General features: G+C 42.6%; 1 protein-coding gene across 1 annotated transcript in view; it reads right to left on the bottom strand.

The window, feature by feature from the left end:
• The window catches only part of LOC121876217 (adenylyl cyclase 78C-like), a 120,921-nt gene that overhangs the window by 89,228 nt on the left and 6,121 nt on the right, over positions 1-25,572 (bottom strand). Inside the window, exon 4 of the mRNA XM_042381204.1 lies at positions 5,568-5,760. Coding sequence (XP_042237138.1) covers positions 5,568-5,760 — 193 coding nt within the window. The remainder of the gene's footprint in view (positions 1-5,567; positions 5,761-25,572) is intronic.

Below are 25,572 nucleotides of genomic sequence, written 5' to 3' on the forward strand. Positions count from 1 at the left end.
GGGTGTGTATGTTGATAACAAACTGAAGTTCTCGGGCCATTGTGAGAAGAAGGTGAATCAAGCAACTAAACTAGTGGGTCTTATAAGAAGGTCGTTCAGATAGTTAGACGGACAGAGGTCCGTCCCTCGTAACGCTCTTCAACAGTGAGGTGCTTCCCCGCCTGGACTACTGCCTGGTCCTTGAGATATGCTAGAGACTGTCAGTTGACTGAAAATGTCCACCAGACTGGTGCCTGCACTGCGACATCTCAGTTACACAGAGAGATTAGAAGGTCTGCAACTGCCTAGCTTATACCATAGACGGGCAAGGGGTGACCTAACTGAAGTTTATAAACATCTCAGACGGTACTACTGAGTCGAGTGTCCATACTTGGAGCTGGTGGACGTCCGCCCCACAAGGGGTCACAGCTCAAGGTTGAAGAAGCCACAAGTCCAGAAAACTATGAGGGCAAACTTTTTCGTTGTGAGAATTGTGAACTCTTGGAAAAATCTGCCAGAGAGTGTTGTGACGGCACCGAGTGTGAGTTAAAGACCAGACTTGACCTCCATAGACGCAGGTACACATACATTCAGAAGCCAGTACATGCCCAGTACTTGCCTTCTCTATGTTGCATTATCAACAAAGGAGTAAAGGACATAAAAAAACTGAGGCACAAGAAATTCCTGGAACTATTCAGTAGCAAACACGGAGCATTGCTGACAAGTTGCGATGGAGTACACATGAGCCTCCTTCCTCCCTGCAGGGATTCCCTGAAGAAACACATCAAGAGGGCCAATTATCAAGCTCTTATATGGAATCAGGCAACTAAATCAACCCAAGCCATTCCTGCATCAGAAGCTCATGACTGGGAACTTGTAGAGGGAAAACTGGAGTGGAAGTGGACAGAAGATGCCGCCGTGCCACAAGAGCTGGTGGATGAATAAGACCCAGAATTTTGTAATCTCATGGACTGCATCTGTGAGCTTGATGACTAGATTTTGTGATTTGTTTTCTACAGTCTCAACCAAGTAAAATCATACAAAAGATCTTGTGATATTGAACTCATTTCCACTGATTTTTTGTTAAGTTTGAAGATGAATAAAACTCGTAATAAGTGTCAAATCTGAAACACCTTTAAGTTCAATTTTAGTAAAACAGGTCAAGATAGTTTTTTGAATGGATAAGTGAGTAGGATAACTAGTTTATGGAAATTTACTTCTCCAGCCTCAACTTTGAGAAAGGCACACCTTTACTGTCGATAAGAAGTACTCATTAGGCTATTGCATTTCCCGTTGCACTAGAAGATGAATATTAACATTTCTTTTTTATTCTAGTAAAATAGGTCAAGGGGCTTTTCATGCCACTCAATGCTTTCATCTGTCAATTTGCGAAGAATTGAACGTCATGTTGTGCTTACATACCATGGACGTACTTCTTACCCCAGAGGAATATGTCTGGCAGACAAACATACTGAAAAAACATAGCTCAGACAACCCAAAAAACATAGCTCAGACAACCCAAAAAACATAGCTCAGACAACCCAAAAAACATAGCTCAGACAACCCAAAAAACATGGTCTCCAAAAATCTCCTGGGGGGGGGGGGTCGATTAGGTAAGGTTAGGTTCGGCTCTGCAGCTTTTTCTGTGACTTTCCTGTGATTTTTTTATGTAACTTTTTATGTGACTTTTTCCTGTGACTTTTTTGTGACTTTTATATATGACTTTTGTCTCATAATTTTTTCTCTAACTTTTTTCCTGTGACTTTTTTCTGTTACTCTTTCTGTAAATTTTTCCTGTGACTTTTTTTCCTGTGACTTTTTTCCTGTGACTTTTTTCCTGAAATCGAATCGTGACCCACCAACACTACCTAATATCTCGTACACCAAAACCGTGATCTGCTGGGTGAATTAATGTGTACAGCATATACAGTAAATCAATGATGGGTTGGATAAAACGGCTAAAGTTTGTGTTTATTTTCTATGCAAAACAGATTAATTAGAATATCTCATTAGCATAATCTGTACCTGTTCAACCTTGTGGCGATGATCACATTACTCATGAAATTACCGTCATATACATAGAAGATTAATGATAGTGTCTCTCCCTCATTTGGCAGGATGTATGAAAAATTTTTGTCCTAAAGTCCGACTTAATCGTATTAACTTATAGTGTCGTCTGACCTAACGAAGCAAAACCGCATTAGTCATGCTTTTTTCTTTTAATTTCTTTTACTTGGGCTTTCGAATTTCAATGGCCAGCCTATAATCCCTTCCTTTAACTAATACGGAATATACTGTATATGTTATCTTTTACCCTTAAAAATAACGTGAATTACCAGTTACAAGTTTTGTTCTCCTTCATTAACTCTTAATAATCAGTTAAAAAATCAATTCATGACACGACAGACACAGTGACTGGGGGAAGATTATTCACTCTCATAATATCTTTATTACTCTAAAGCGTTACAAACCTACACAAAAACATTAATGGATCACTTTATAAACAGGCGAATGAGATGACCCATGAGTCTTACGCCCGGAGTTTTAAACATCCATTGACTGCAGCGCACGACGGAGAGGGGCGGCGACAAAAACGAACCAAAAATATTGGAATTTGAAGACGTGGCTTGTAACTGATCTCCGTTACCCTCTTGGTAATTGTTTTTTGGATATTTATAGTAAATATGATTAATGAACAAAGAAAAACATAATGGCAATTTTATATACTTTTTTTTTTCATTTAAGTTTTCACAGCCAATATCATGAAATTTTCCAAAGACTCGTGTTTTGTTTTACTGCCAAGTGCCAGCTCATTCAGCTGCTGGAGTCATCTCATCTTACAAACGCTGGTTACATTGATCAGGTAAACAAGTTAAAGATAATTTATTCGGGATTTTAGCAGTTTTGTGAGTGAGTTTTCGTATGGAATATATATTTTTTCCTCACCAATTTATGGAACTAAAACTCCCATGTTGATGATCGTTCGTGTCTGTCTTGAATTTGGCCCCACCGTTTGTCACCTCTGGCATGCCAACCACACGAGTAAGACGACCCATAGTGCATCAGCGAAGGTGGATAGATGGTCCCCCACAGAGAGGATGATGTTCGAGTAATTAAAACTACCACTTGAAGGAACAGTTCCTACAGGCAGGTTCTTCGTGTTTATATTTCACTCTTGTGGTCGATGGTTTGAGGCAGACATTCAAACATCCATACTGATTATCTTTTTGTCGGCGCTTAAAAAACACACTTACGAACAAACTCACAAAATCATCAACACACGCACGTATGGGTGCAACATCACTCAACAAACACCAGTAAATGCCTTTTTCAGACACACCAACGGACGCATCCACGCTTGCAACACCACTCAACAGGACTCTAACACATAAATTGTCTTCCCGACTCGGTATAATCACTTCAACCTTTTGAGAACTCCCGCTTACAACCCGTAATTATAACTAGGTGAGCCGTGCGCGTTGTATAGAGTAATTAAATCTGCGTGTGGGGGAGGGGGGCACTGAATGATATATGAGAGGAGGATTTAGGTTGAATTCCGTCTGTTGGGAGTCGTAGAGCCGCCAAGCTAATGAAAGTAATCTTGTCTTCATTATAACCCAAGTTCGTATTAAGGGGGTTGGGGGGGGGGTCGTTGTGTGGGTATTTTCACTGTAAAGAGGTTGGAGTCACTGTATTAGTTCTTTGTTGTATCTGGTTCATTGTAATGGTGATTCATTATATCCCTGGTTCACTGTACATGTGCTTCACTGTATCACTTGTGGCAAAGGTGAGAAGGGATGTGACGAGATGTGACAAGGGATGATGGCAGTCTCAGATGTCGTTATCAGGTCGGAGTCATCTGTCAGGTTCACGGCCAAGCGCGACACCCCCTCTCTCAGCTGCCTCTTTAAACTGTCAAAGTTTGCCCTTCTGAAATCTGGTACTTTAGTGGAATTTTCCTTACGTCTGCCCTGAAAATCTAACTGGAATCGAATTTCTTTGTGATGGAATCGAATTTCTTTGTGATGGAATCGAATTTCTTTGTGATAATGTGATAATGAGATGTGACAAAGGGACATGAAATAGAGAGAGATGAGACAAAAGACATGATAGAGAGAGAGATACGACAAAAGACATGGCAGTGAGAGGATGCATATACTCTCCTGTATGTATACAGATAAACAGCTTAACCAACCCTGAACCAACCTGATGATAAACACACACACACACACACACCACACACACACACCACACACACACCACACACACACACACACACACACCAGGGTTGTAGTCCAATAATCACTATTCTCTCCGGCTTCAGTACCTGAGTAAACTTAACTTTATCATTCTAATTTAACGTAAATTACCTCTCACCTAACAGAACCAACGTAAAGTAACCCTAACCTAACCTAACCTAACCTAACGCACAAAATGTAACCTAACTTACCGAGCTTATAACTATCCGTGTACTCTAACCAAATACAACCAAATTAAACTACCTCAACCTAAACTAAAACAACCTAAACAACACCATATATATCCTAATAAAACCCGCCGTCTCATAATACCAAAAAATCCGCAACCGAATCTGGGTCCGGATTCAGAGGGGAAATGAGTTTGGCCCCTTGAGATCCGAAGGGGAGGGGGGGTGGAGGGTGTTAGAAGGCCACAAAAACACCCCACCAATACAACGACTCTGGAGGTATTAGTTTAACCTCTCTTTAGTACTCGGCTAATCCTATTTAATATAACAAAACAATGATTTGTCCTCTTGTCGTTTTGTGTTCGTCAGGTGAGTCAGGGTGGGAAGGAGGGAGGTGAGGGGAAGACAGACTGAGGAGGGGGAGGGAGGTGAGGGGAAGGCAGACTGAGGAGGAAGAGGGAGGTGAGGGGAAAGGCAGACTGAGGAGGGAGGTGGAGGAAGGCAGACTGAGGAGGAGGAGAGAGGTGAGGGGAGGCAGACTGAGAGGAAGGCTGAGGGGAAGGCAGACTGAGGAGGAGAGAGGTGAGGGGAAGGCAGACTGAAGAGGAGGAGGGAGGTGAGGGGAAGGCAGACTGAGGAGGAGGAGGAGGAGGAGGAGGGAGGTTAGAGGATTATTTAGGTGAAGGGCAAAAGGTGCACTCTCATTAGGTGTATAACAGGTGTAATGAGTCAGGCCAAGAGGGGGGAGGAGTGGGTTCTATTCAGATGAAACGAGACGACATCTAAGCGAGGTGTTAAATTATACACGGACTTTCTTTTTTCTCTAACGTTATGACCTCCACCTTTGGATTTGGGAACTCTAAAAGACATTATTTTTAGGGATTGTCCTCCTGCCCATAGCTGGTAATGTGTGAGTACTGTACCTCCCTCCAACACCTGTACCTCCCAGCACGCCTTCCCTCCAACATCTGTACTTCCCAGCACTCCTTCCCTCCAACACCTGTACCTCCCAGCACGCCTTCCCTCCAACACCTGTACCTCCCAGCACTCCTTCCCTCCAACACCTGTACCTCCCAGCACTCCTTCCCTCCAACACCTGTACCTCCCAGCACTCCATCCCTCCAACACCTGTACCTCCCACAAACACCTCACCAACACCTACCTGAAAGTAACAGCTTCTCCTGGCGTTCGTTCTCCTTCTGTGTGCGGCATCTCATCTCCATGGCGCGGCGAGTCTCCAGAAAGGCCTTCCTCTGGGTGCGGTCAGTCAGGTACTTGGTGTACATCCCGGCGAAGTTGATGGCCACGTAGAGCGTGATGTTCGACAGCACCGGCACTACCAGAGCTGGCCCCTGCTGCGGGTACCAAAACAAAGGTCAAGTGTTAGTGATAAGAGGTCAAGGTGGAGGAGGCAGAGTTGTGATGGCCAATGTCTGGTCATACTTAAGGACACGAGGCCATACCTCATGCCCTTAAGTATGGCTTCATGCTCTTAAGTATGATCTCATGTCCTTAAGTACGACCTCATGTCCTTAAGTACAACCTCATGTCCTTAAGTATGACCTCATGTCCTTAAGTATGAGGTCATACTTACGGATATGAGGTCATACTTATGGATATGAGGCAATACTTATGGGCATAAGGTCATACTTAAGATATGAGGTTACACTTGAGGACATGAGGTCATACTTAAGATAATAGTTAATATCCCTTAAATAGTGGTCACAGAGTCCTCAGATTAATGCTGGTCTCATTTTAGACAACACTTGTAAGCCTTTGTATATGTTAACCAGCTTAATGCATTTGTTCATCTCTAGTTGCAAGAACAATATAGAGCAGTAGATTTAGGAGGTTCCATAAAAATACAAATATTAAAGGGGAAGAACTGTTTAGTTAAGTTAGGATGCTCTTTAGTCAGTACAAAATACGTAATAAAAGACCCATTTAGCTGTACAATAGGCTACCTTATTGACAAAATGCATAGAGAGTAAAACCGCTAAACAGATTTGATTATTCTAAATGTTAAAGTATGTAAACAGACCTTTTTTGACCTTATATTATACAGAATATATACGTAAATTTTAGTCGAGGCCGGAAAACCTGTTAACCAATCCATCTTTTGGTTCCTCTGCATTACCTACATTTTCGACTGAGCTATAAGCAGATTATAAACTAATTCTTCATTGTCCTAATTATGAGCCATACCTGTTATAACCTTCATGAATGACTCGGGAGGAGATTGGGTTTTATATTAAGATTAAAGGGTAAATTATACTGCAAGTTAAAGGTGAAATTACTGTCTACTCGCTCCCACAGTGAACCCCTGAGCGCCTCGAGATATCTTACACGGAGAGACTCGGATAATATAGTATTTAACAAGTAACAGTGTAACATAACATGCACCAATACATCTTTCTTTATGATAGATACATAATTATTTTTATTAAGTATTGTCAACCAGTAGATATTGTCTTAATCTAGCAGCAAAAGTTCACACAACTTGTAAAAGGAATATATGTGGGTGAAAAGCTCGGAACAGAAACAGTGATCAGCACACTAGTAGAATTCTAAATGGGTGAATTCAAAACAGATAATGTGTGTATTGAGTTGAATTGTAAATGGATATCTTAAACACATCAGGCATTGTATACATAACTATGACACAGATCAACATTGTTCTACTTAATCGGTTTTATATCCTCATTATATGTATAGTAATACTAGAGAGACTAAGTGCGCAGGAAAAATAAAATAATTTGAAACCTTGTGATGTACAGAGTCACTTTTGGGGTAAAAATATGTTTCAAGAATCGTCCATTAATGTGTTTATCATGTGTAATGGTTAGGTTAATGTTCCCTGCACTCAACGGGGACAACAGGATACCTTCCCCTCACCCCCCCAAAAAAAAATGTACATAAACATGATCAGCTGTTTGGTCTGCTGCAGTTGCTACAACAGGTACAAAGAACATTGAAGGTGGTTCTGCCTGATTCTCGTGAGCAAAATAAATTTCAAAATCAATCTTTGGAAACTTGTATAATTAAAAAGATTCTTTACTTCAATATCCATGGCCTAAAGAGTAGTAGTAGTAGTATGTTGAAAACTCCTATAGGAATCCATCAGACCTCTATATAGTAAACAACAAGGCTCTAAGAGGTGATACCATCATACAGTCAACCGAGGGAACAACGCAGGGGGACCCTGTACGCAATAGGCTCATCTGTGCTCCAACACACAATAAAATTTGAAACAACTGAGATCAAGCAAGTGGCGTACGCTGATGACCTTACAGGAGCAGGAAAAGTGGAGGGCATCAAAAAGTGGTGGGACCTGGTAACATCACGAGGCCCACAACCAAACACCAGCAAGTCCTTCCTCATTGTGAAGCCAGAACATTATGAACGGGCAATGGAGGTGTTCGGTGGAAGTGATGTCAAAATAACAAAGGACGGCCAAAGACATCTAGGCGCGTTAATCGGCACGGCGGACTTCAAGACCGAGTACGTAACGGGAAAGGTGAATGAGTGGGTTAGGAAAATCCAAGCGCTGTCTGAGATTGCTAACACAGAGCCACATGCAGCTTTTGCGGCATTCACCCTTGGAGTCAAGCATCGCTGGAACTACCTGATGCGCACTATCCCTGATATCGGACCCCTCCTCCACCCTCTGGAAGAAGCTATCAGCGTCAATTTCATTCCCAAATTAGTGAAACACCCTTACTTAACCCCAGAAGAAAGATCACTCCTTGCACTACCACCGAGACTGGGAGGAATGGGATTGACCAATCCAGAGGAGATTGCTGCCACCGAACATCAATACACAGTTAAGCTCACGGCAACCCTCACTGACCACATAATAGCTCAGAACGCAACAGGGGAGGTGGATACCAATGAACTAAAACAAAATTCGAAGGTCCATTACGACAGAACGACAGCACGGCCAAAGTGATAACTCTTGCTGCAAATACCAAAGAATTTGAAAAAAAAAGTAACTATAGCACAGGAGGTGGGCGCCTCAAACTGGTTAACTATGTTACCGATAAGGGCAAATGGTTTCAGTCTCAATAAACAAGAATTTACAGATGCCAATGCTCTAAGGTACAGTAGGCCAGTAGAAGGCTTGCCCTCCCAATGCGTGTGTGGCTCTTCCTATGACGTCGATCACGCCATGGTGTGCAAGAAAGGGGGCTTTATATGCATGAGGCAGGACGAAGTAAGGGATCTCACAGCAAATATGTTGAAGGAAATCTGCCGTGATGTCAGGGTAGAACCGACCCTCCTTCCATTGGACGGTGAGAATTTCCAACATAGGACTTCAAACACATCCAACGAAGCCCATGTTGACGTCAGTGCTCAAGGATTCTGGACGCTGGGACAGCGAGCCTTCTTCGACATCAGGGTTTTTGATCCCACGGCCGCATGTCACCGTAACTTAGCTCTCGATGCTGCACACAGGAGGAACGAGAACGACAAGATAAGGGCATATGGGGAGAGAATTCAGAATGTTGATCAAGGCAGCTTCACTCCTCTGGTGCTCATAACCTCTGGTGGTATGGGACCAAGTGCAAGATATTTCTATGCAAGACTGGCCAAGGTGTTATCCGAACAGAAGCAGCAGCCCAGAAGTTACGTTGCAGCCTGGTTGAGATGTCGACTGTCCTTCTCTTTGCTTAGGTCTGCACTGTTTTGCCTCAGGGGAACGATATCTTCGGCCCCAAAGCTGACAACAGTTGCAGGTATTGACTTTGAGGCTACAGTCACTGAATGCCGCATAGACCTGCGGCTTAACTAACTTAACACAGCTAGAATAGCTACTTCTGTATTAGGATATTTAATTTTAAGGAAATAAAATGGCGGTGAAGGTGTGGCTATTGGGGGAAGCTGGAGGCCACGTAAGAAGTATTATTATTATTATTATTATTATTATTATTATTATTATTATTATTATTATTATTATTATTATTATTATTATTATTATTATTATTATTAGTAGTAGTAGTAGTAGTAGTAGTAGTAGTAGTAGTAGTAGTAATAGTAGTAGTAGAGTTTACTAAAAACATTTCATGAACTTCTTTCATTTTTCGTTTGTAACCTGTGACGCCCGAAGTAATAAGTTTCTCCCTAAAATACTCATAATTTTTCATGAACCTCTTTTAGATCTTTTAGAAGAAAGACAATAGACAATACTATAAATGTACCACATGTGTTGTTTTTATCTTAAGTTGAATATATTTCTTCTGGCCGCTGCAGTATATGTTAATCAGGAAAATACAGCGCAGTTAATTCTAAGCTTTTGTATGCATTAATCAGCTTAAACGTTCTTTCATCACCAGTTCCGACGAAAGTAAGAGCTCAGTTACCACTAAACATCCACAGTCCGGTTACAAGTTAGGAGGAAACAGCGTGTGAAGATTTGAGGAACAGACGACCACGACACAAGGAAGTGTTTTACAAGTTTAACCCCCATGAAAGAAAATACTGTACCAAGAAAGCAGGAAAATTAACTTTTTCTTTTCGTGAAGCTTTGGTCATGGAGGTGAGAGAGAGAGAGAGAGAGAGAGAGAGAGAGAGAGAGAGAGAGAGATGGCCCGCCCTCACAGCACGACTCAGGGCCAAAAACACAACACGACCAACACCTCTCGCCTGCAGGTAAAGCTCTTGACAGGATACCTCAGACTGTAGCCTCAAGTCCACCAACAGTCTAATTTCACTCTCACCAGTCTAGTTTCCCCCACTAGTCTAGTTTCCCCCACTAGTCCAATCTCTCCCCACCAGTCTAATCCCCCCCACCAGTCTAATCCCCCCAACCAGTCTAATTTCCCCTCTCGCCAGTCTAAATATAACACGACCAGGAAATAAACAACAAAAAAGAAGATATGGTGTTATCCCGTCGTGTTGTTCTTTAAGGTCTATCCCGAGTTTTATTATGAAAGAGTCAAAGAAAACACTTACAAAAAATATGAAGCCTCCCTTCTCGACCACTCATATCCCTCTGTCTCTCATGCATGGTGTGTGTGTGTGTGTGTGTGTGTGTGTGTGTGTGTGTGTGTGTGCGTGTGTGTGTGTTTGTCATTCAAATCTCTCTCTCTCTCTCTCTCTCTCTCTCTCTCTCTCTCTCTCTCTCTATAGAAGAAACACATAAACAGGTTTTGGGAAGACAAAACTGACGCTCGATAAAGCATCATCCAAACTCAGAGAGACAAACAGCCAAGGGATATTATCATTACTTTCATTATCATTATCATCATCATCGTCATTAATAGAACGTACAAAATACCTAGACACTATCATCACCATCCAAACACACAAACAAAATACCCAGGTATCATCACCATCACCACCATCATCACCATCACCACAACCATCACCATCATCACCGTCACCACCATCATCACCATCACAGTGCAGGAAGCAAGGAGGCGTGTGTGGGTCTCCATGGTGACGCTGACTCCCACCACGCCAGATGTTATCTCGTGTCGTGACCTCAGGGCGGGAGGCCTCTACACCTGAAGCATACTTATACACTAATGTGGATGTCCTGACTACCCAGCAGGTTCCTCAGCACCCAGAGCTGACCCACCTCAGCTATTCTCCATCCATGGATGAGGGAGTTACTGCCATTAAACATATGAAAAATAACAAATCCACAGGTCCCGATGGAATCCTAGCCGCCTCCACTCACCCCTGGAGAATATATGGAAGGAGAAAATCCTCCAAGCTCTTAAAGACGCCTCCAACGTCAATATTTATAAGAATAAGGGAAACCGGTCAGACTGTGGTAACTACCGCTTGACCTCACTGCTGTCCGTAGCTGGCAAGATTGTCGCCCGAGTCCTCCTAAACAAACTTCTTCCTGAGGCGGAAAACTTCCTACTAGAATCTCTATGTGACTTTAGACCATCACGTGGCACCACTGACATGATCTTTGCTGTCTGCCAGATACAGAAAAAGCGCAGAGAAACAGCGTCGTGACCTGTACATTGCCTTCATTGACCTTACCAAGGCTTTCGACTCAGTCAACAGGGAAGCTCTCTGGCGGACTCTCAGCCGTTTTGGCTGCCCACCAAAATTCATCGCCATTGTGAGGCAACTCCACGATTGCATGAACGGCAGTGTCCTGCACAATGGAACTCATTTTGAGTTCTTCCCCATCCAAACGGGGGTAAAACAAGGATATGTACTGGCACCAACTCTCTATTCCATTTTCTTGGCTGCTTTCCTTATTCGTACCAGTGCCAAATTAACCGGCGAGGTGGACATCTAGTACCGGATGAAGGGACTTTTAAACATAAGACGACACCAGGCAGGAACAAAGGTGTCGGCCGCTTCCATCACCGAACTTCATTATACAGACGACTTCACACTCGTCGCTCACACTGAACGCAACCTACAGAAGATCATGAACACCTATGCAGATGCGTATGCACACTTCAGCCTCGAGATGAATGCACGTAAGACTCAGATTCTCTTTCAGCCTGCCCCTGGTTCACACACACCTCCACCATCCACTCAGCTTAACGGCACTACCCTCTCTAATGTTACCCACTTTCAGTATCTCGGCTCCCACCTGTCCACCGCTGCGGACATCGATGAAGAGATTCAACATCGGATCAGATGTGCATCTCAAGCCTTTGGCTAACACCGTACCCATGTCTTCAGCTGTAGAGAGCTGAAATTATCTACAAAGCTGCACGTGTATCAAGCAGTGGTCCTCCCCACCCTGCTGTATGGCAGTGAGACATGGGTCACATACAGGAGGCACCTCAGGGCACTTGATAACTTTCACCACCGTAGTCTACGTTCCATCCTCCGAGAACAAATGCCCGAATTCTCGCTGACACCAACTGTAGGAGCATCGAAGCTACCATTATCCATGAACAACTACGCTGGTATGGCCATGTTACCTGCATGGACGACAGTAGACTGCCAAAGTAACTACTTTACAGCCACTTAAGGAAGCGTAAACGTAACGCTGGCAGGCAATGGAAAAGGTATATGGATAGTCTTAAGACAAACCTGAAAAAGTGCCCAATCAAACCCCCTCACCTGGGAGACGATCACTCCACACCGTAACGCTTGGAGGAACACCACACAAGAAGGTGTCAATACTTTCGAGGTATTTCGACTACATACCGAGGCAGACAAGCACCAGCACCGGAAAAACGCTGCCGTCGCCCCTCCTGCACTAGATGTAGCCCTGCACATGTGCAACATCTGTGAACGACCCTGCCGGTTCCGTATCGGCTTCTCGAGTCACCTCAGAACTCACCAACGTAGGTGACATCCTTAATAATTTATATCATTGTATCATAGCTGGATGATCGTCATACTGGATTCCGAGTGACAGCAAAGTAATAGTAGTAGTAGCAGTAGTAGTGTGTGTGTGTGTGAGGATATGCGTATATGTGCGTGTGTTACTTGTGTACGACGGAGAGGGAGGAGGAGGTAGAGGGGGAGGATGGAGGCAGGATATAATTAGGATAACGACGTGGAATGGGAGAAGGCGTGATTAGTAGGTCCCACGTTCTGGTTACGCACCCGATATCTCTCTCTCTCTCTCTCTCTCTCTCTCTCTCTTTTCATTGTATTTTCCTCCACTGTTAAATCAATATACAGGTCACACAGTAATATATGATCATCCACACTGATTTATAAGGTAGGCTGAGGTTACGCGACGAACATCACTTACACAAGAGTAATCACGGCGTGTTCAAGTCGATTTAATATTAAGATCCAAAAGAAACACAAAACTCAAGAAATATTACGTTATTGAACACAAGAGTCAGCTGTTAAATGACGTCACCAAATATCTCAGCACTGATTGGTGGAGATGTATTACAATCTTAATTCAACAATATGTTAAGTCTTTTGGATTGCATGCTTTACTAGACTAACTGACACGCTGCAACCTTCCCCCGTCACCACACCCAAGCATCACCATTATAAATTCCACAACACACACACACACACACACACACACACACACACACACACAGCATCGAACTTTTGAATCCACTTAAATGATACCTTAAAAAAATTTCGTCTTTACCTCTCATTAAATGTCTTCAAACTGCTATTAGTGAAGATCAATTATAACTTGGGTTACTCATAAGCTCAGCAGTATCAAGGCTCTGAGATACTGGCCCGGTGTGTGGTGGTGGTGGTGGTGCTGTGGTGGTGGTGGTGGTGTGGTGTGTGGTGGTGTGTGTGGTGGTGGTGGTGTGGTGGTGGTGGTGGTGGTGGTGGTGTGGTGCTGGTGGTGGTGGTGGTGGTGCTGTGTGGTGGTGGTGATGGTAGTGGTGGTGCTGTGTGGTGGTGGTGGTGGTGGTAGTGTGATACACCATCACCAACACTGGTGATGTTGGTGATACAGGCTATGATGGGGTTGGTAATATTGATGTTTTTAATAATAATAATAATGATAACAACAACAATAATAATAATAATAATAATAATAATAATACTGTTAAACAATAAAAACAAAACTATCCTGTTAAAAGAATGTTATGGAAAAATTATGATCCAAAAAAATAACAAGTTGTTTTTGTGTTGGCTAATGACGTCTGACTACTAAACTGATCACAATACCTCCCCAACTAGGTCAAACAAGCTCTTGTGTGGAGGAAGTAATTGTAAACACACACACACACACACACACACACACACACACACCATCACCTTTGTTTACAGGGTTTGGATCTACCACCCGCACTGTTGCCAACTCCTACAAGCCAAAACTCATTGAAGTAAATACCCAAAACTCGCTAAACATCCCAATAATCAATAAAACATGACTAGCTAAACATCGTTACAATAAATAATATAACTCGCTAAACATCCCAATAAATCAATAAAACAAAACCGCTTAACTTAACCCAAATGTTGCTTAAAATCGCTCAACTCAACCCCAAAAACATTACGTAAGAGAAGTAGAAAATTTGCTACATTTAGCGACTTGGCAGTTAAGGTGGCAACACTGGCTCAGCCCGCTCGTCCTGTGTGATAGAGGACAGCTGATCTAGTTACAGCCTCTTTAAACACCGAAAAGAGCTACAATGTTCATCCTAGCAACCCCCCCCCCCTTAGAGCTATCTTACATTAAAGGTCAAAAGGTCACAGCTCTGGGTCATAGATCTGGGTCATAGCTCTCGGTCATAACTCTGGGTCATAGCTCTGGGTCACAGCTCTGTAGACCAGGGTGATTTGGAACCTCATCGAGTGCAGTGGAATTACTATGTTAATGGGAAAGTGTTTGACCCTAACCCTTTTAATTCAATCTAAAATTATTTTAAAAAGGTGAACTACTATTAAGCAGGTGACGTACAGTACAGGTGTCTGGCTCTAGGGTCATTAACGTTGCCTAAAATTACTTAAAGAGGAGGATCACTATTATGCAGGTGGAACTATTTTTTTTACCCTGTAGGTTACAAATTTTTTTTTAGTATTAGCACCTTCAAGTTTACCTAATAATAAAGAAAATAGATCATTGTTCAGCAGGTGTGTAGCTTTATGACTACTTTCTTTAAATTCTCTAAAAATTACTTACAAAGTTAATCATCAATATAGCGGTGGACAAGTGAGTCACGAGTGCACAACCTTCCCTGAAGATTATTACCATGATGATAAACAGATGATCCCATATATCTACCTACTTATTAGTGTGCTGCAGGTGTACTACAGGTGTGCCGCAGGTGTATGAGTATGCTACAGGTGTACCACTGGTGTAGAGGTATGCCGCAGGTGTATAAATATGCTACAGGTGTATCACGGGTGTAGAGGTGTGCCGCAGGTGTATAGGTATGCTTCAGGTGTAGAGGTGTGCCACAGGTGTATAGGTATGCTTCAGGTGTAGAGGTGTGCCACAGGTGTATAAGCATGCTACAGATGTACAGCCCCTTTACTCGCTTTCTAAAGGGGGAATTATTATCACGTTGGTCGGTAGTTACAGCCTTTCACACTCATTAAAGGGAAGCATAAACAGTGTTGGCAGGCCTCAGGTGTCTCGTCCCAGCTTCTGAAACTCCCGATAATGTTTACAAATAGTGTGACGGTGTTTCATAAGTTAATTACCAGCAGCATGACTAATTGAGACTGAGACAACCGTTCTATGCATGACTTTGTAACTAAGTTATTCTGTAACGGGAAAAAAAATTATTTCGACGTTCATACAGCATATGAGTTACCTGTACTTGGTGTGTGTGTGTGCGTTTGTATTACTGGCACCAAATGACTCTGTTTGCCAGCAGACGATGAAAAGTTACGCAACATAAGATTCCATGTTTTCGTAGTTTTCCCTCAACGACACACACGACTGCTGAGGAAGGACAGGTGACTAGAGGGGACCTGGACGACAACACGAGTAGGAACCTTCTCTTCAGGAGTAAAGTGATTCTCTATTGTTGTAGTCACTTAACATATTATCTATATTATACAAAATTGTGTTGAGAAAATATGAAGCAAAGGACGAAAGATTTTGACAATCCTATCGAGACAACAGGAGTCGCAGTGTTCATTCTGAAATTCAGCGACCCACCCAAGTACAGGTAGTTTTTAGGGTGACTGTACATATAGACAACAGGTATGGATTCGCAAACGAAGGCTCTGACTGTCTAATTAAATTCAACTCACCTGAAATAAAAAGAAAACCACAGATGCAGTTTTATGATGTGATTAATCGGATAATATAAATTATCTCAAATAGATTCATATTAAATAATATATCGTATGCCTGTTACACCTGCACGGCATTACTCCCAATGTTCACTAACCTCTACCTGTTGACTCGGTTCATGAGGGACTTAGTTTATCTCAGATGTTGAACATAAGAGGATTTTCTCCAATTACCTCTTAAGACATGATTTATTTCCCAGGACTATCGAGACCACCTTAACACAGAGGGTGATATACAGTACAAGAAGAAAACGATAATATTACTAATCTGCTCTACACTGATGAATGAATCGATGCACCGCTATGTAGTTTTATACTCTTGTTTTGTATTTGTGTGGAGTGTTATCATTCCCCGCCTCCGCCACATAACCAACATATTGATACAGACAGCTGGTAACTTACAAAGAGCTTCACCACATTTAAAGTTAACAACAGAGTAAAGATTTATTGGATCACCGTCCTAGTGAGTGAGGCCCAGACCAAATACGCCCCAATCCTACTGCGACCCAGTCCTAATAAGCCAACAGGTACAGTTCGCCCGACAGGCTAGTGAACCTGACCAAGAGAATAAAGGAACACATTAACTTCACCACCTGACGCTCGTGATCAGCCAGCCACAACACGGCCGCCTCACGCCTCTGGATCACGTTTAAGCCCCACTAATCACGTCAAGCTTAATGAGAATCAGGAAAATCATGATTGATCATAGTCAGAGCCAATCAGAATGCATTTAATTCGTTGAGTAAGTAGTTCCAGCCAATTAAAACACAGTTAATTCAGTGAGTAAGTAGTTCCAGCCAATTAAAACACAGTTAATTCAGTGAGCAAGTAGTTTCAGCCAATTAAAACACAGTTAACTCAGTGTGCAAGTAGTTTCACCCAATGAATATATCTTTAAGGGCCTCAGGTCATACTGGTCATCTGGGTCTCAACCTTACCTCACCTTTAGGATTAGGGCCCGCTAGGATAAACCCACTAGGCACTATAACTAATGGGTGATAGGTTGGAGGCATAGTAGATATTAGGACCCATTAACACTGAGGCCCATTACGATCAAGGCCCCTTAGGACTAAACACCCTAAGGTCATGGCTAGGTCGGGTTGGGGCCCTGGACGAGGACACTTTTTGACTCAGGGCCTATTAGGACTGGGGCCCATCCAACCACTCAATGTCCTTCGTTATCTTCAGTTACCGTTAGGTCCTGTGGTCCTGTCTGGCATGATCAAGGACAGGCCGAGTGTAAGGGTCCGGGGCCCATCTGTCAGACCCTAATTCCCTAAAATATACAATACAGGAAAAAATATTGACATTCTCGAGATTAAATTGGTTCGTATCCATCCAACAGAGAGAGAGAGAGAGAGAGAGAGAGAGAGAGAGAGAGAGAGAGAGAGAGAGAGAGTCAATATAATGTTAAAGTTGAGATACATCTAATTTATTTTAGTTACATCTGACGCTGAGATTTATTTTATAATTTAGTTTACTCTCTTGACATCAAAGTATATTTCATGATTTAGTTGGCATCCCGACACTGAAGTATCTCTTATGGTTTAACTCTTTCATGTTGAAGTATATTTTCCAGTTTACTTCACTCTCTTGACGCTATTTACTACTTAGGTAATTTTGGCAATGAAGTAAATTTTACAATCTAGTTAAATCCTGACACCAAAATATATGTCATGATGCAGTCAACACTCCAACACTGAAGCATATCTTAACTTTATTTTGTATTATTTTATATACCCGGCGGTCGGGATAATTATCGCAGCGAATAATTATTTATTTACAAATATAATTAATTCATGGAACGAAAAAAATTAGGTGGTGTCACAGAGGTCACGTTAAAATATATCTCTCTTACTGCAACTGGAGGGTTACCTAGTCTCTCTCTCTCTCTCTCTCTCTGGTCAGTTATCCCGTGACCTTTGACCGTGGCGGCGCTAATTATCGTTTATTGCAAGTGTATTTTTTTATGTGTGTGCTGTTGTTGTTGTTGTTGTCATTGATCGAAGACAAAAGAAGAGCATCAAAGCAACGTGAAAAGTACCGTTTGTTATAATGGTCAGTTGTCGCAGGTCACAATGCCTCCCTGACCCCTGTTTTTGTGCAACTCCTTTTTTTAATGAATAACAACTGAATAACAAGTGAAATATGAGGATTAATGATGATGGTAATGTTTATTCATTATTATACAAGGTAAAGTTTACAACACGTTAATACATACAGAGGTGTGAGTGTGTATTTACGAAGACGTGATTAATCCACATACTTCGGTTGGCGGTGAGTGGAATAAACACTAAATAAATATGAGGTTAAGAGGGCACTGAGGACATCACTCTGCTGATATGTGGAGGAACTACACATATCCTACGGCCCCAGTAGGACCCCGCTCACCACTTAGTAATATTTTTAGCAAGATTCACGTCAATATAAGATCGTGTACACAATCTTTTCTGCAATAAAAAAATGTAAAGTTTCAAGAAAATTATCTAGAAATATGAGCTGACGATACAAACTACAGACTGCGTTGTGTGTGAGACAGACGGACAGTTACTGTACCTGCCAGTATGTAATGAACGACTTCACGAAACTGACCGTCGACTTGCAATGTGATTCATTACTTTACTGCTGACCTGAGTATAAAACGACAGAATTATTATCCTCCACATTGATGTATTGTTAATATCACTTAAGAGACATTTATATTACCAGTATCCAAGGAAATTATGGAAGGTCAGCACTTTACTGCATTAGTCGTAGTCAGTAACAACCTGACCCAGTGTTTTGGGCTCCCTGAGTGAGACACCGTTGTAACTTGAAGAGAAATAATGAGGTAGTTCACAGCTGTACACACTGGCATATTATTCCTCGAGACTTTGTCAATGAAGAAGAGGATAACGAGGCTCCACACTCCTCAACGTTCCCATCACAAATATTCCTCGTAAGTGAAGAAGTAATATTGTAGGTGACACCAAAATTATTACATCAAAATTTCACCGAGACGCTGCCTTAACTAGATACATTCACTCATCAACCCCGACAAAATTAAGGTGACTTTTTTTACAAGAAATTCTGTACATTAAGTCTGTCAGGCGAGAAATGAACGTAGTAAGGTAAGGAAATATCCGCGGCAATATTTTGATGCATTTTTAATAACAATTTAAATGCATTCACTAAAGTCAAGTACGAGAAATATTTTATCCTACGAACCTTTGAGACACCAAACCCAAGATAGATTTCAACCGCTTCTCTCCGACACCAGACGTAACCCAACAATATTTCTGACAATATTCTGCAATTTTGTCCTGTATATTCTGAGAAGTTATGTCTTGGTGCACCTCTCTGGCGACAGGGAAGCCTAAGACCCTTGTGGCCAACTTGTACGTGATATACAGGGTTACGTAAGCTCCTATAATTGGCCTCATAAATTTAACTCGCTCAATGATAAGATACTATGATGTATGGACCCAATTCTCTGTTATATATCTTCCTTATTATTATCATTATTATCTCTGTTGCTGTAATTATCATTGGTTGTTGTTACTGTTGTTCTTCCATGAGGCACCAAAAATGTTTTACACACACACACACACACTAATCCACCATGAAGAGGCAGAGATTGGTAGCATTATACAGAGTTAAGCCAACGTGGTTTTAAGATTAGAAAAAAAAAAGGTAAACTCAAAATCTGAGAACATTTTTCCAGTGGCCGTCAAGGGGAATTTTGATGTCCCATGGCGCCGATGACCGATTTCCATTCCAATAAAATCTAATTAACTTTGGTTTAAAACTGGTGAAGCCTGAGTGAGCAGACTGATTGATATAGTAATTGAAGGCGTAATGGAATTAACTGCGTATGGTGGTGGGAGATGATCTTGTGTGTGTGTGTGTGTGATGAAGGTAAAAGAGACTATACAAGCTGAGAGAGAGAGAGAGAGAGAGAGTTAGTAAAAGAGAAAGAAAGAGAGAGAGAGAAAAATTAGTAAAAGAGAAAGAAAGAGAAAGAAAGAGAGAGAGAGAGAGAGAGAGAGAGAGAGAGAGAGAGAGAGAGAGAGAGAGAGAGAGAGAGAGAGAGAGAGAGAGAGTAAAAGAGAAAGAGAGAGTAAAAGAGAAAAAAAGAGAGAGAGAGAGAAAATTAGTAAAAGAGAAAGAGAGAGAGAGAGAGAGAGAGAGAGTTAACCCACGAATCTTTAAGAACTCGAACGCTTATCACACGCCGCTGTAGGTTCTGGCTGAGTGTAGCCAACCACATTACACAAGCCAATTAAGGAGAAGTGTTTACTCATTGGTCTCACCCCTCCCTCCCTTCCCCTAACTGCCCATCCTCCTCCTCTCCCTCCCCATCCATCCCTTCCCCCCCCCTCCCTGCCCCCCCCCGCCAACTCATTCCTCGCTCTGTTCTTGCCTCAACGAGTTTCATCTCCTTTCTTGACTTATTCGACTTTGATCTTAATTGTTTGCTCTTACTCTTGGCTTGGTAACTTGACTCCATTCCACACACACACACACACACACACACACACACACACACACACACATACAGGGTTAGCTTCATTAGTACCCTTTATTTGTCAGTCCAGTCCATCTTTTATTTTTATTATTATTATTATTATTATTATTATTATTATTATTATTATGGCCAAAGACATCTAGGCGCAGTAATCGGCACGACGGACTTCAAGACCGAGTACGTAACGGGAAAGGTGAATGAGCGGGTTAGAGAAATCCAAGCTCTGTCTGAGATTGCTAACACAGAGCCAAATGCGGCTTTTGCTGCATTCACCCATGGAGTCAAGCATCGCTGGAACTACCTGATGCGTACTATCCCTGATATCGGATTCCTCCTCCATCCTCTGGAAGAAGCTTTCAGCATCAATTTCATTCACAAATTAGTGAAACACCCTCACTTAACCCCAGCAGAAAGATCACTCCTTGCACTACCACCGAAACTGGGAGGAATGGGATTGACCAATCCAGAGGAGATTGCTGCCACCGAACATCAAAACAAAGTTAAGCTCATGGCAACCCTCACTGACCACATAATACCTCAGAATGCAACAGGTCAGGTGGATACCAGTGAAGTAAACAAGATTCGAAGGTCCATTACGACAGAACGACAGCACGGCCAAAGTGATAAGTTGCAGCAATTAATGCTGCAAGTACCAGAGAATTTGAAAATAAAGTAGGAATAGCGAAGGAAGTGGGCACCTCGAACTGGTTAACTACGTTACCAATAAGGGCAAATGGTTACAGTCTCAATAAACAAGAATTTACAGATGCCAATGCTCTAAGGTACGGTTGGCCAGTAGAAGGTTTGCCCTCCCAATGCGTGTGTGGCTCTTCCTATGACGTCGATCACGCCATGGTGTGCATGAAAGGGGGCTTTATATGCATGAGGCATGACGAAGTAAGGGATCTCTCAGCAAATATGTTGAAGGAAATCTGCCGTGATGTCAGGGTTGAACCGACCCTCCTTCCAATGGACGGGGAGATTTTCCAACATAGGACTTCAAACACATCTTATGAAGCCCGTGTTGATGTCAGTGCTCGAGGATTCTGGACGCGGGGACAGCGAGCTTTCTTCGACATCAGGATTTTTTTATCCCATGGCCGCATGTCACCGTAACTTAGCTCTCGATGCTGCACACAGGAGGAACGAGAACGACAAGAGAAGGGCATATGGGGAGAGAATTCAAAACGTTGATCAAGGCAGCTTCACTCCTCTAGTGTTCACAACCTCTGGTGGGATGGGACCAAGTGCAAGATGCTTCTACGCCAGACTCGCGGAGGTGATATCCGAACAGAAGCAGCAGCCCAGAAGTTATGTTACAGCCTGGATGAGATGTCGACTGTCCTCCTCTCTCCTTCGGTCGGCTCTGCTCTGCCTCAGGGGAACGAGAGCATCGGCCCCAAACCCGACAACTGCTGCAGATATTGACTATGAGGCTACAGTCACTGAATGCCGCATAGATCTGCGGCTCAACTAACTCAACACAGATAGGATAGCTACTTATGTATTAGGATATTTAATATTAAGGTAATAAAATGGTGGCGAAGGTGTGGCTATTGGGGGAGGCTGGAGGCCATTTAGAAAAAAAAGAAGTAGTAGTAGTAGTAGTAGTAGTAATTGTATGCAGAAGAGATAGCATGTGTAGGGCGATCAGTACCGTCATTATAGATGTACGTGGGGGCGGGGCATAACAAGAGGATTGAGAGAGCTACAGTGTTCACATCTGGCATAGGCAAGTATATATAGTGAGCATAACCCAAGAGCTAATATAGTATTACGGTCAGAACAGAAGGTTAAAGATCAAGAGGTCAAAGTCATTTACCTGGCACATAGTTTTACTTACAGTTAATATATGTAATTACGTCCCCATGTACTTGTATTAATGGACTTTTAGACTTTGTTCTACTTACAATAAATACTGGAAATGGTATCCACTTCTAACGTTTACTGTCATCAATTCTATTATTCGCTATAAATAGAACAGGTAAACCACTATATTGTTTATTAATTACAGGTACACAGGGACTTCTCGATCACTCGGTATGACACACGCACTATGACGACCCCTGAGCCGACTTTTTTTTGAGAGATGAAACGGCAAGTTATCAACCGGTGTGAGTGACGACTTGCTTAAGGTCATTCAGTTTTTAATATGTGTATCTTGGGGGGAGTTAAGGAGGGAAGGAGGGGTAAAGGGGGAGTTAGGGAGGGAAGGAGGGGTAAAGGGGGAGTTAGGCAGGGAAGGAGGGGTGAAGGGGGAGTTAGGGAGGGAAGGAGGGTGAAGGGGGAGTTAGGGAGGGAAGGAGGTGAAGGGGAGTTAGGGAGGGAAGGAAGGTGAAGGGGAGTAAGGAGAAGGGGAGTTAGGGAGGGAAGGAGGGGTGAAGGGGGAGTTAGGGAGGGAAGGGGGGGTGAAGGGGGAGTTAGGGAGGGAAGGAGAGGTGAAGGGGGAGGAGGGTCAGAGTAATATATATTCCTACTTGTTCTCTTAATTTCTCCCTGAGCCGTTACCAGTTGATCAATTATTATTCACACATTATTTAAATGGGAATTGATGCATTAAAGTGAAACATCGGTTTATGAATCACTAACCTAAAAGTTTTATAACTACATCGTAACTTCTAATCATCATTTATGCTTTATTTTAACCTCATTACATATTGATTTTATTTTCAACTATGACTTTGGAATTGTGTAAACTTTATTCTCTCTTTTATTTCCCCCCATATACCTTTTACAAAACTCTACTGCAGGTTATTCACGTCTCAAGACAATTTCCGGCAAGGGAGAATGTGTGTCAGCCAGGGGTAACGAGGTCTGTTTTCTACCGTCCTCCTCCACAATCATAGAGTTGGGCGCTGCTTTTTATTTACTTAGTTCGTTTTACCCTATATTTTTTTTGCTGTATGTCTAGCGAGGCGGAGCAGGTCAGGGAGGGTCAGGGCAGGGGGCAGGAGGGGGCAGGAGGAGGAGGTCAGGGAGGGTCGGGCAGGAGGGTCAGGGCAGGGAGGGAGGGTCAAGGGAGGAGGGCGGAGGTGGGCAGGAGGAGGGTGGGGCAGGGAGGGGCGGGCAGGGAGGGGGTGGGCAGGGGGTCGGGGCAGGAGGGGTCGGGGGCAGGAGGGTCGGGTCGGGGGCAGGGAGGGTCGGGGCGGGGGCAGGGAGGGTGGGTCACTGGATCAGGGGGGAAGCAGGAATGGTTGAAGAAGGGGCTGGGATTGGAGGAGAGGAGAGGAGTATTCACACCTCCCTTCACAGACCTAATCTATTTCTCTGGGCTGCAGGTTAAATGGCACCTAACCTAACCTAACCTAACCTAACCTAACCTGCGCCATCATATCCATCCTCACAATATAACAAAATCCCCCTTCACAAAATACCACAAGTCCAAAGATAATTGTTTCTTCATAAAAAAATAAAATTACAAATATCGTTCAATTTCGATCACTATTTTCGAAACGCACTGTACGAATTAATCGAAATGGTTCGGACACTGGTGGACCGAGGCAGCTCAGGGAAGGGCTTATCAGAATGGATCAGAGTATTGAATTGCTTCTCAATCTGGAAATGCTGAATCATATCTGAGTGAAAGATACACACACACACACACACAGGAGGGGATTTTTATATTTTTCCCGCTTCTTCAGTACGTCACAACTTGCACTATAGCGCGTTTTTTCCCAGTTGAGAAAAGATTCCCCGCCTCCCCCCCTCAAGAGTTACAGCTGATTGGCTGTTGCAAACCAATACGATTTGTCCTGAAGTAATATGTATTTCTAAATGAGTTTATTCATAATCGTTGGGATGATTGTTTCTGACGAGAGAGATATTTAGCTAAATTATATACAGATACTTTCATTCATTATTTCAAACATAAGCACGAAGGAAATTTATCAGAGGTATTATATACATGAATTAACTGTTAAACTCTAGTAGCAAATTCACGCTGTAGAGATAATGTGTCTTACTTATTAAAGTACTTAATCCCATAGTTAGAATCTTAAGGTTCCCCAGATGACCAAAACCAAAATAATATCAATATTGTTTGGAATGTTTATACTATGGGCAGCTAAAATCCATTGAATTACTTGATGTGCTTAGTAATATTTATATATTCAATATAGTATTATTTTGTTACACAATAAAGCACAATTAATTATCTAATAATATTTATTTACTGAGTCAATCAGCCGAGAAGGTTGGACAACGTCAACTGGCTGCCTCCCGCTGAGGAGCGCAACCCAACCAGTGAGGTCACAACCAATCACAGAGCTTTTCGCAGTTACGTGACTGTTTAGCAACTTTAACCCTTATATTTGACACTTTTGGGCCAAATTTAATTAAAAATATCATTACCATCATGAATTTAAGCGTTTTCTTTACCCAGTGACCTGCCATCTTACGAAAAAGTTCCGACCGTCAACAGGTCCTTTCGTCGAAACAAATCTGAGAAAACAGCTAATATCTTAATAAAATCACAGTAGCCAAGCCGGACTAGAGGCAGGACGGTCGTGTTAGTCCATAGGCAGCTGTGGCTGGTGCACTAGTGTTAAGATCCAACTCTATATATAAACATTACTGTAGAAACGCTTATAGTCCATGCAGAGATTATATCGAAAGTCCACACACACACACACATATATATACACACACACACACGTACGCACGCACACACACACATATATATACACACACACACACGTACGCACGCACACACACACACACACACACATACGCACGCACACACACACACACACACACACATGCACACACACACACACACACACACACACACACACACACACACACACACACACACGTACGCACACACACACACACACACACACACGTACACGCACACGCACACACACACACACACACATATATACACGATTATATATAACGCATCAGAGAATATTTCAGCAAAGGTTTAAACAGAATTATTGAAACATATGTCACTAAGGCAACAAAAAAAGAAGTATACGCAGTCCATTAA

This window comes from Homarus americanus, unplaced genomic scaffold, assembly GCF_018991925.1.
Source record: "Homarus americanus isolate GMGI-L3 unplaced genomic scaffold, GMGI_Hamer_2.0 scaffold34921, whole genome shotgun sequence".
NCBI classification, from domain to species: domain Eukaryota; kingdom Metazoa; phylum Arthropoda; class Malacostraca; order Decapoda; family Nephropidae; genus Homarus; species Homarus americanus.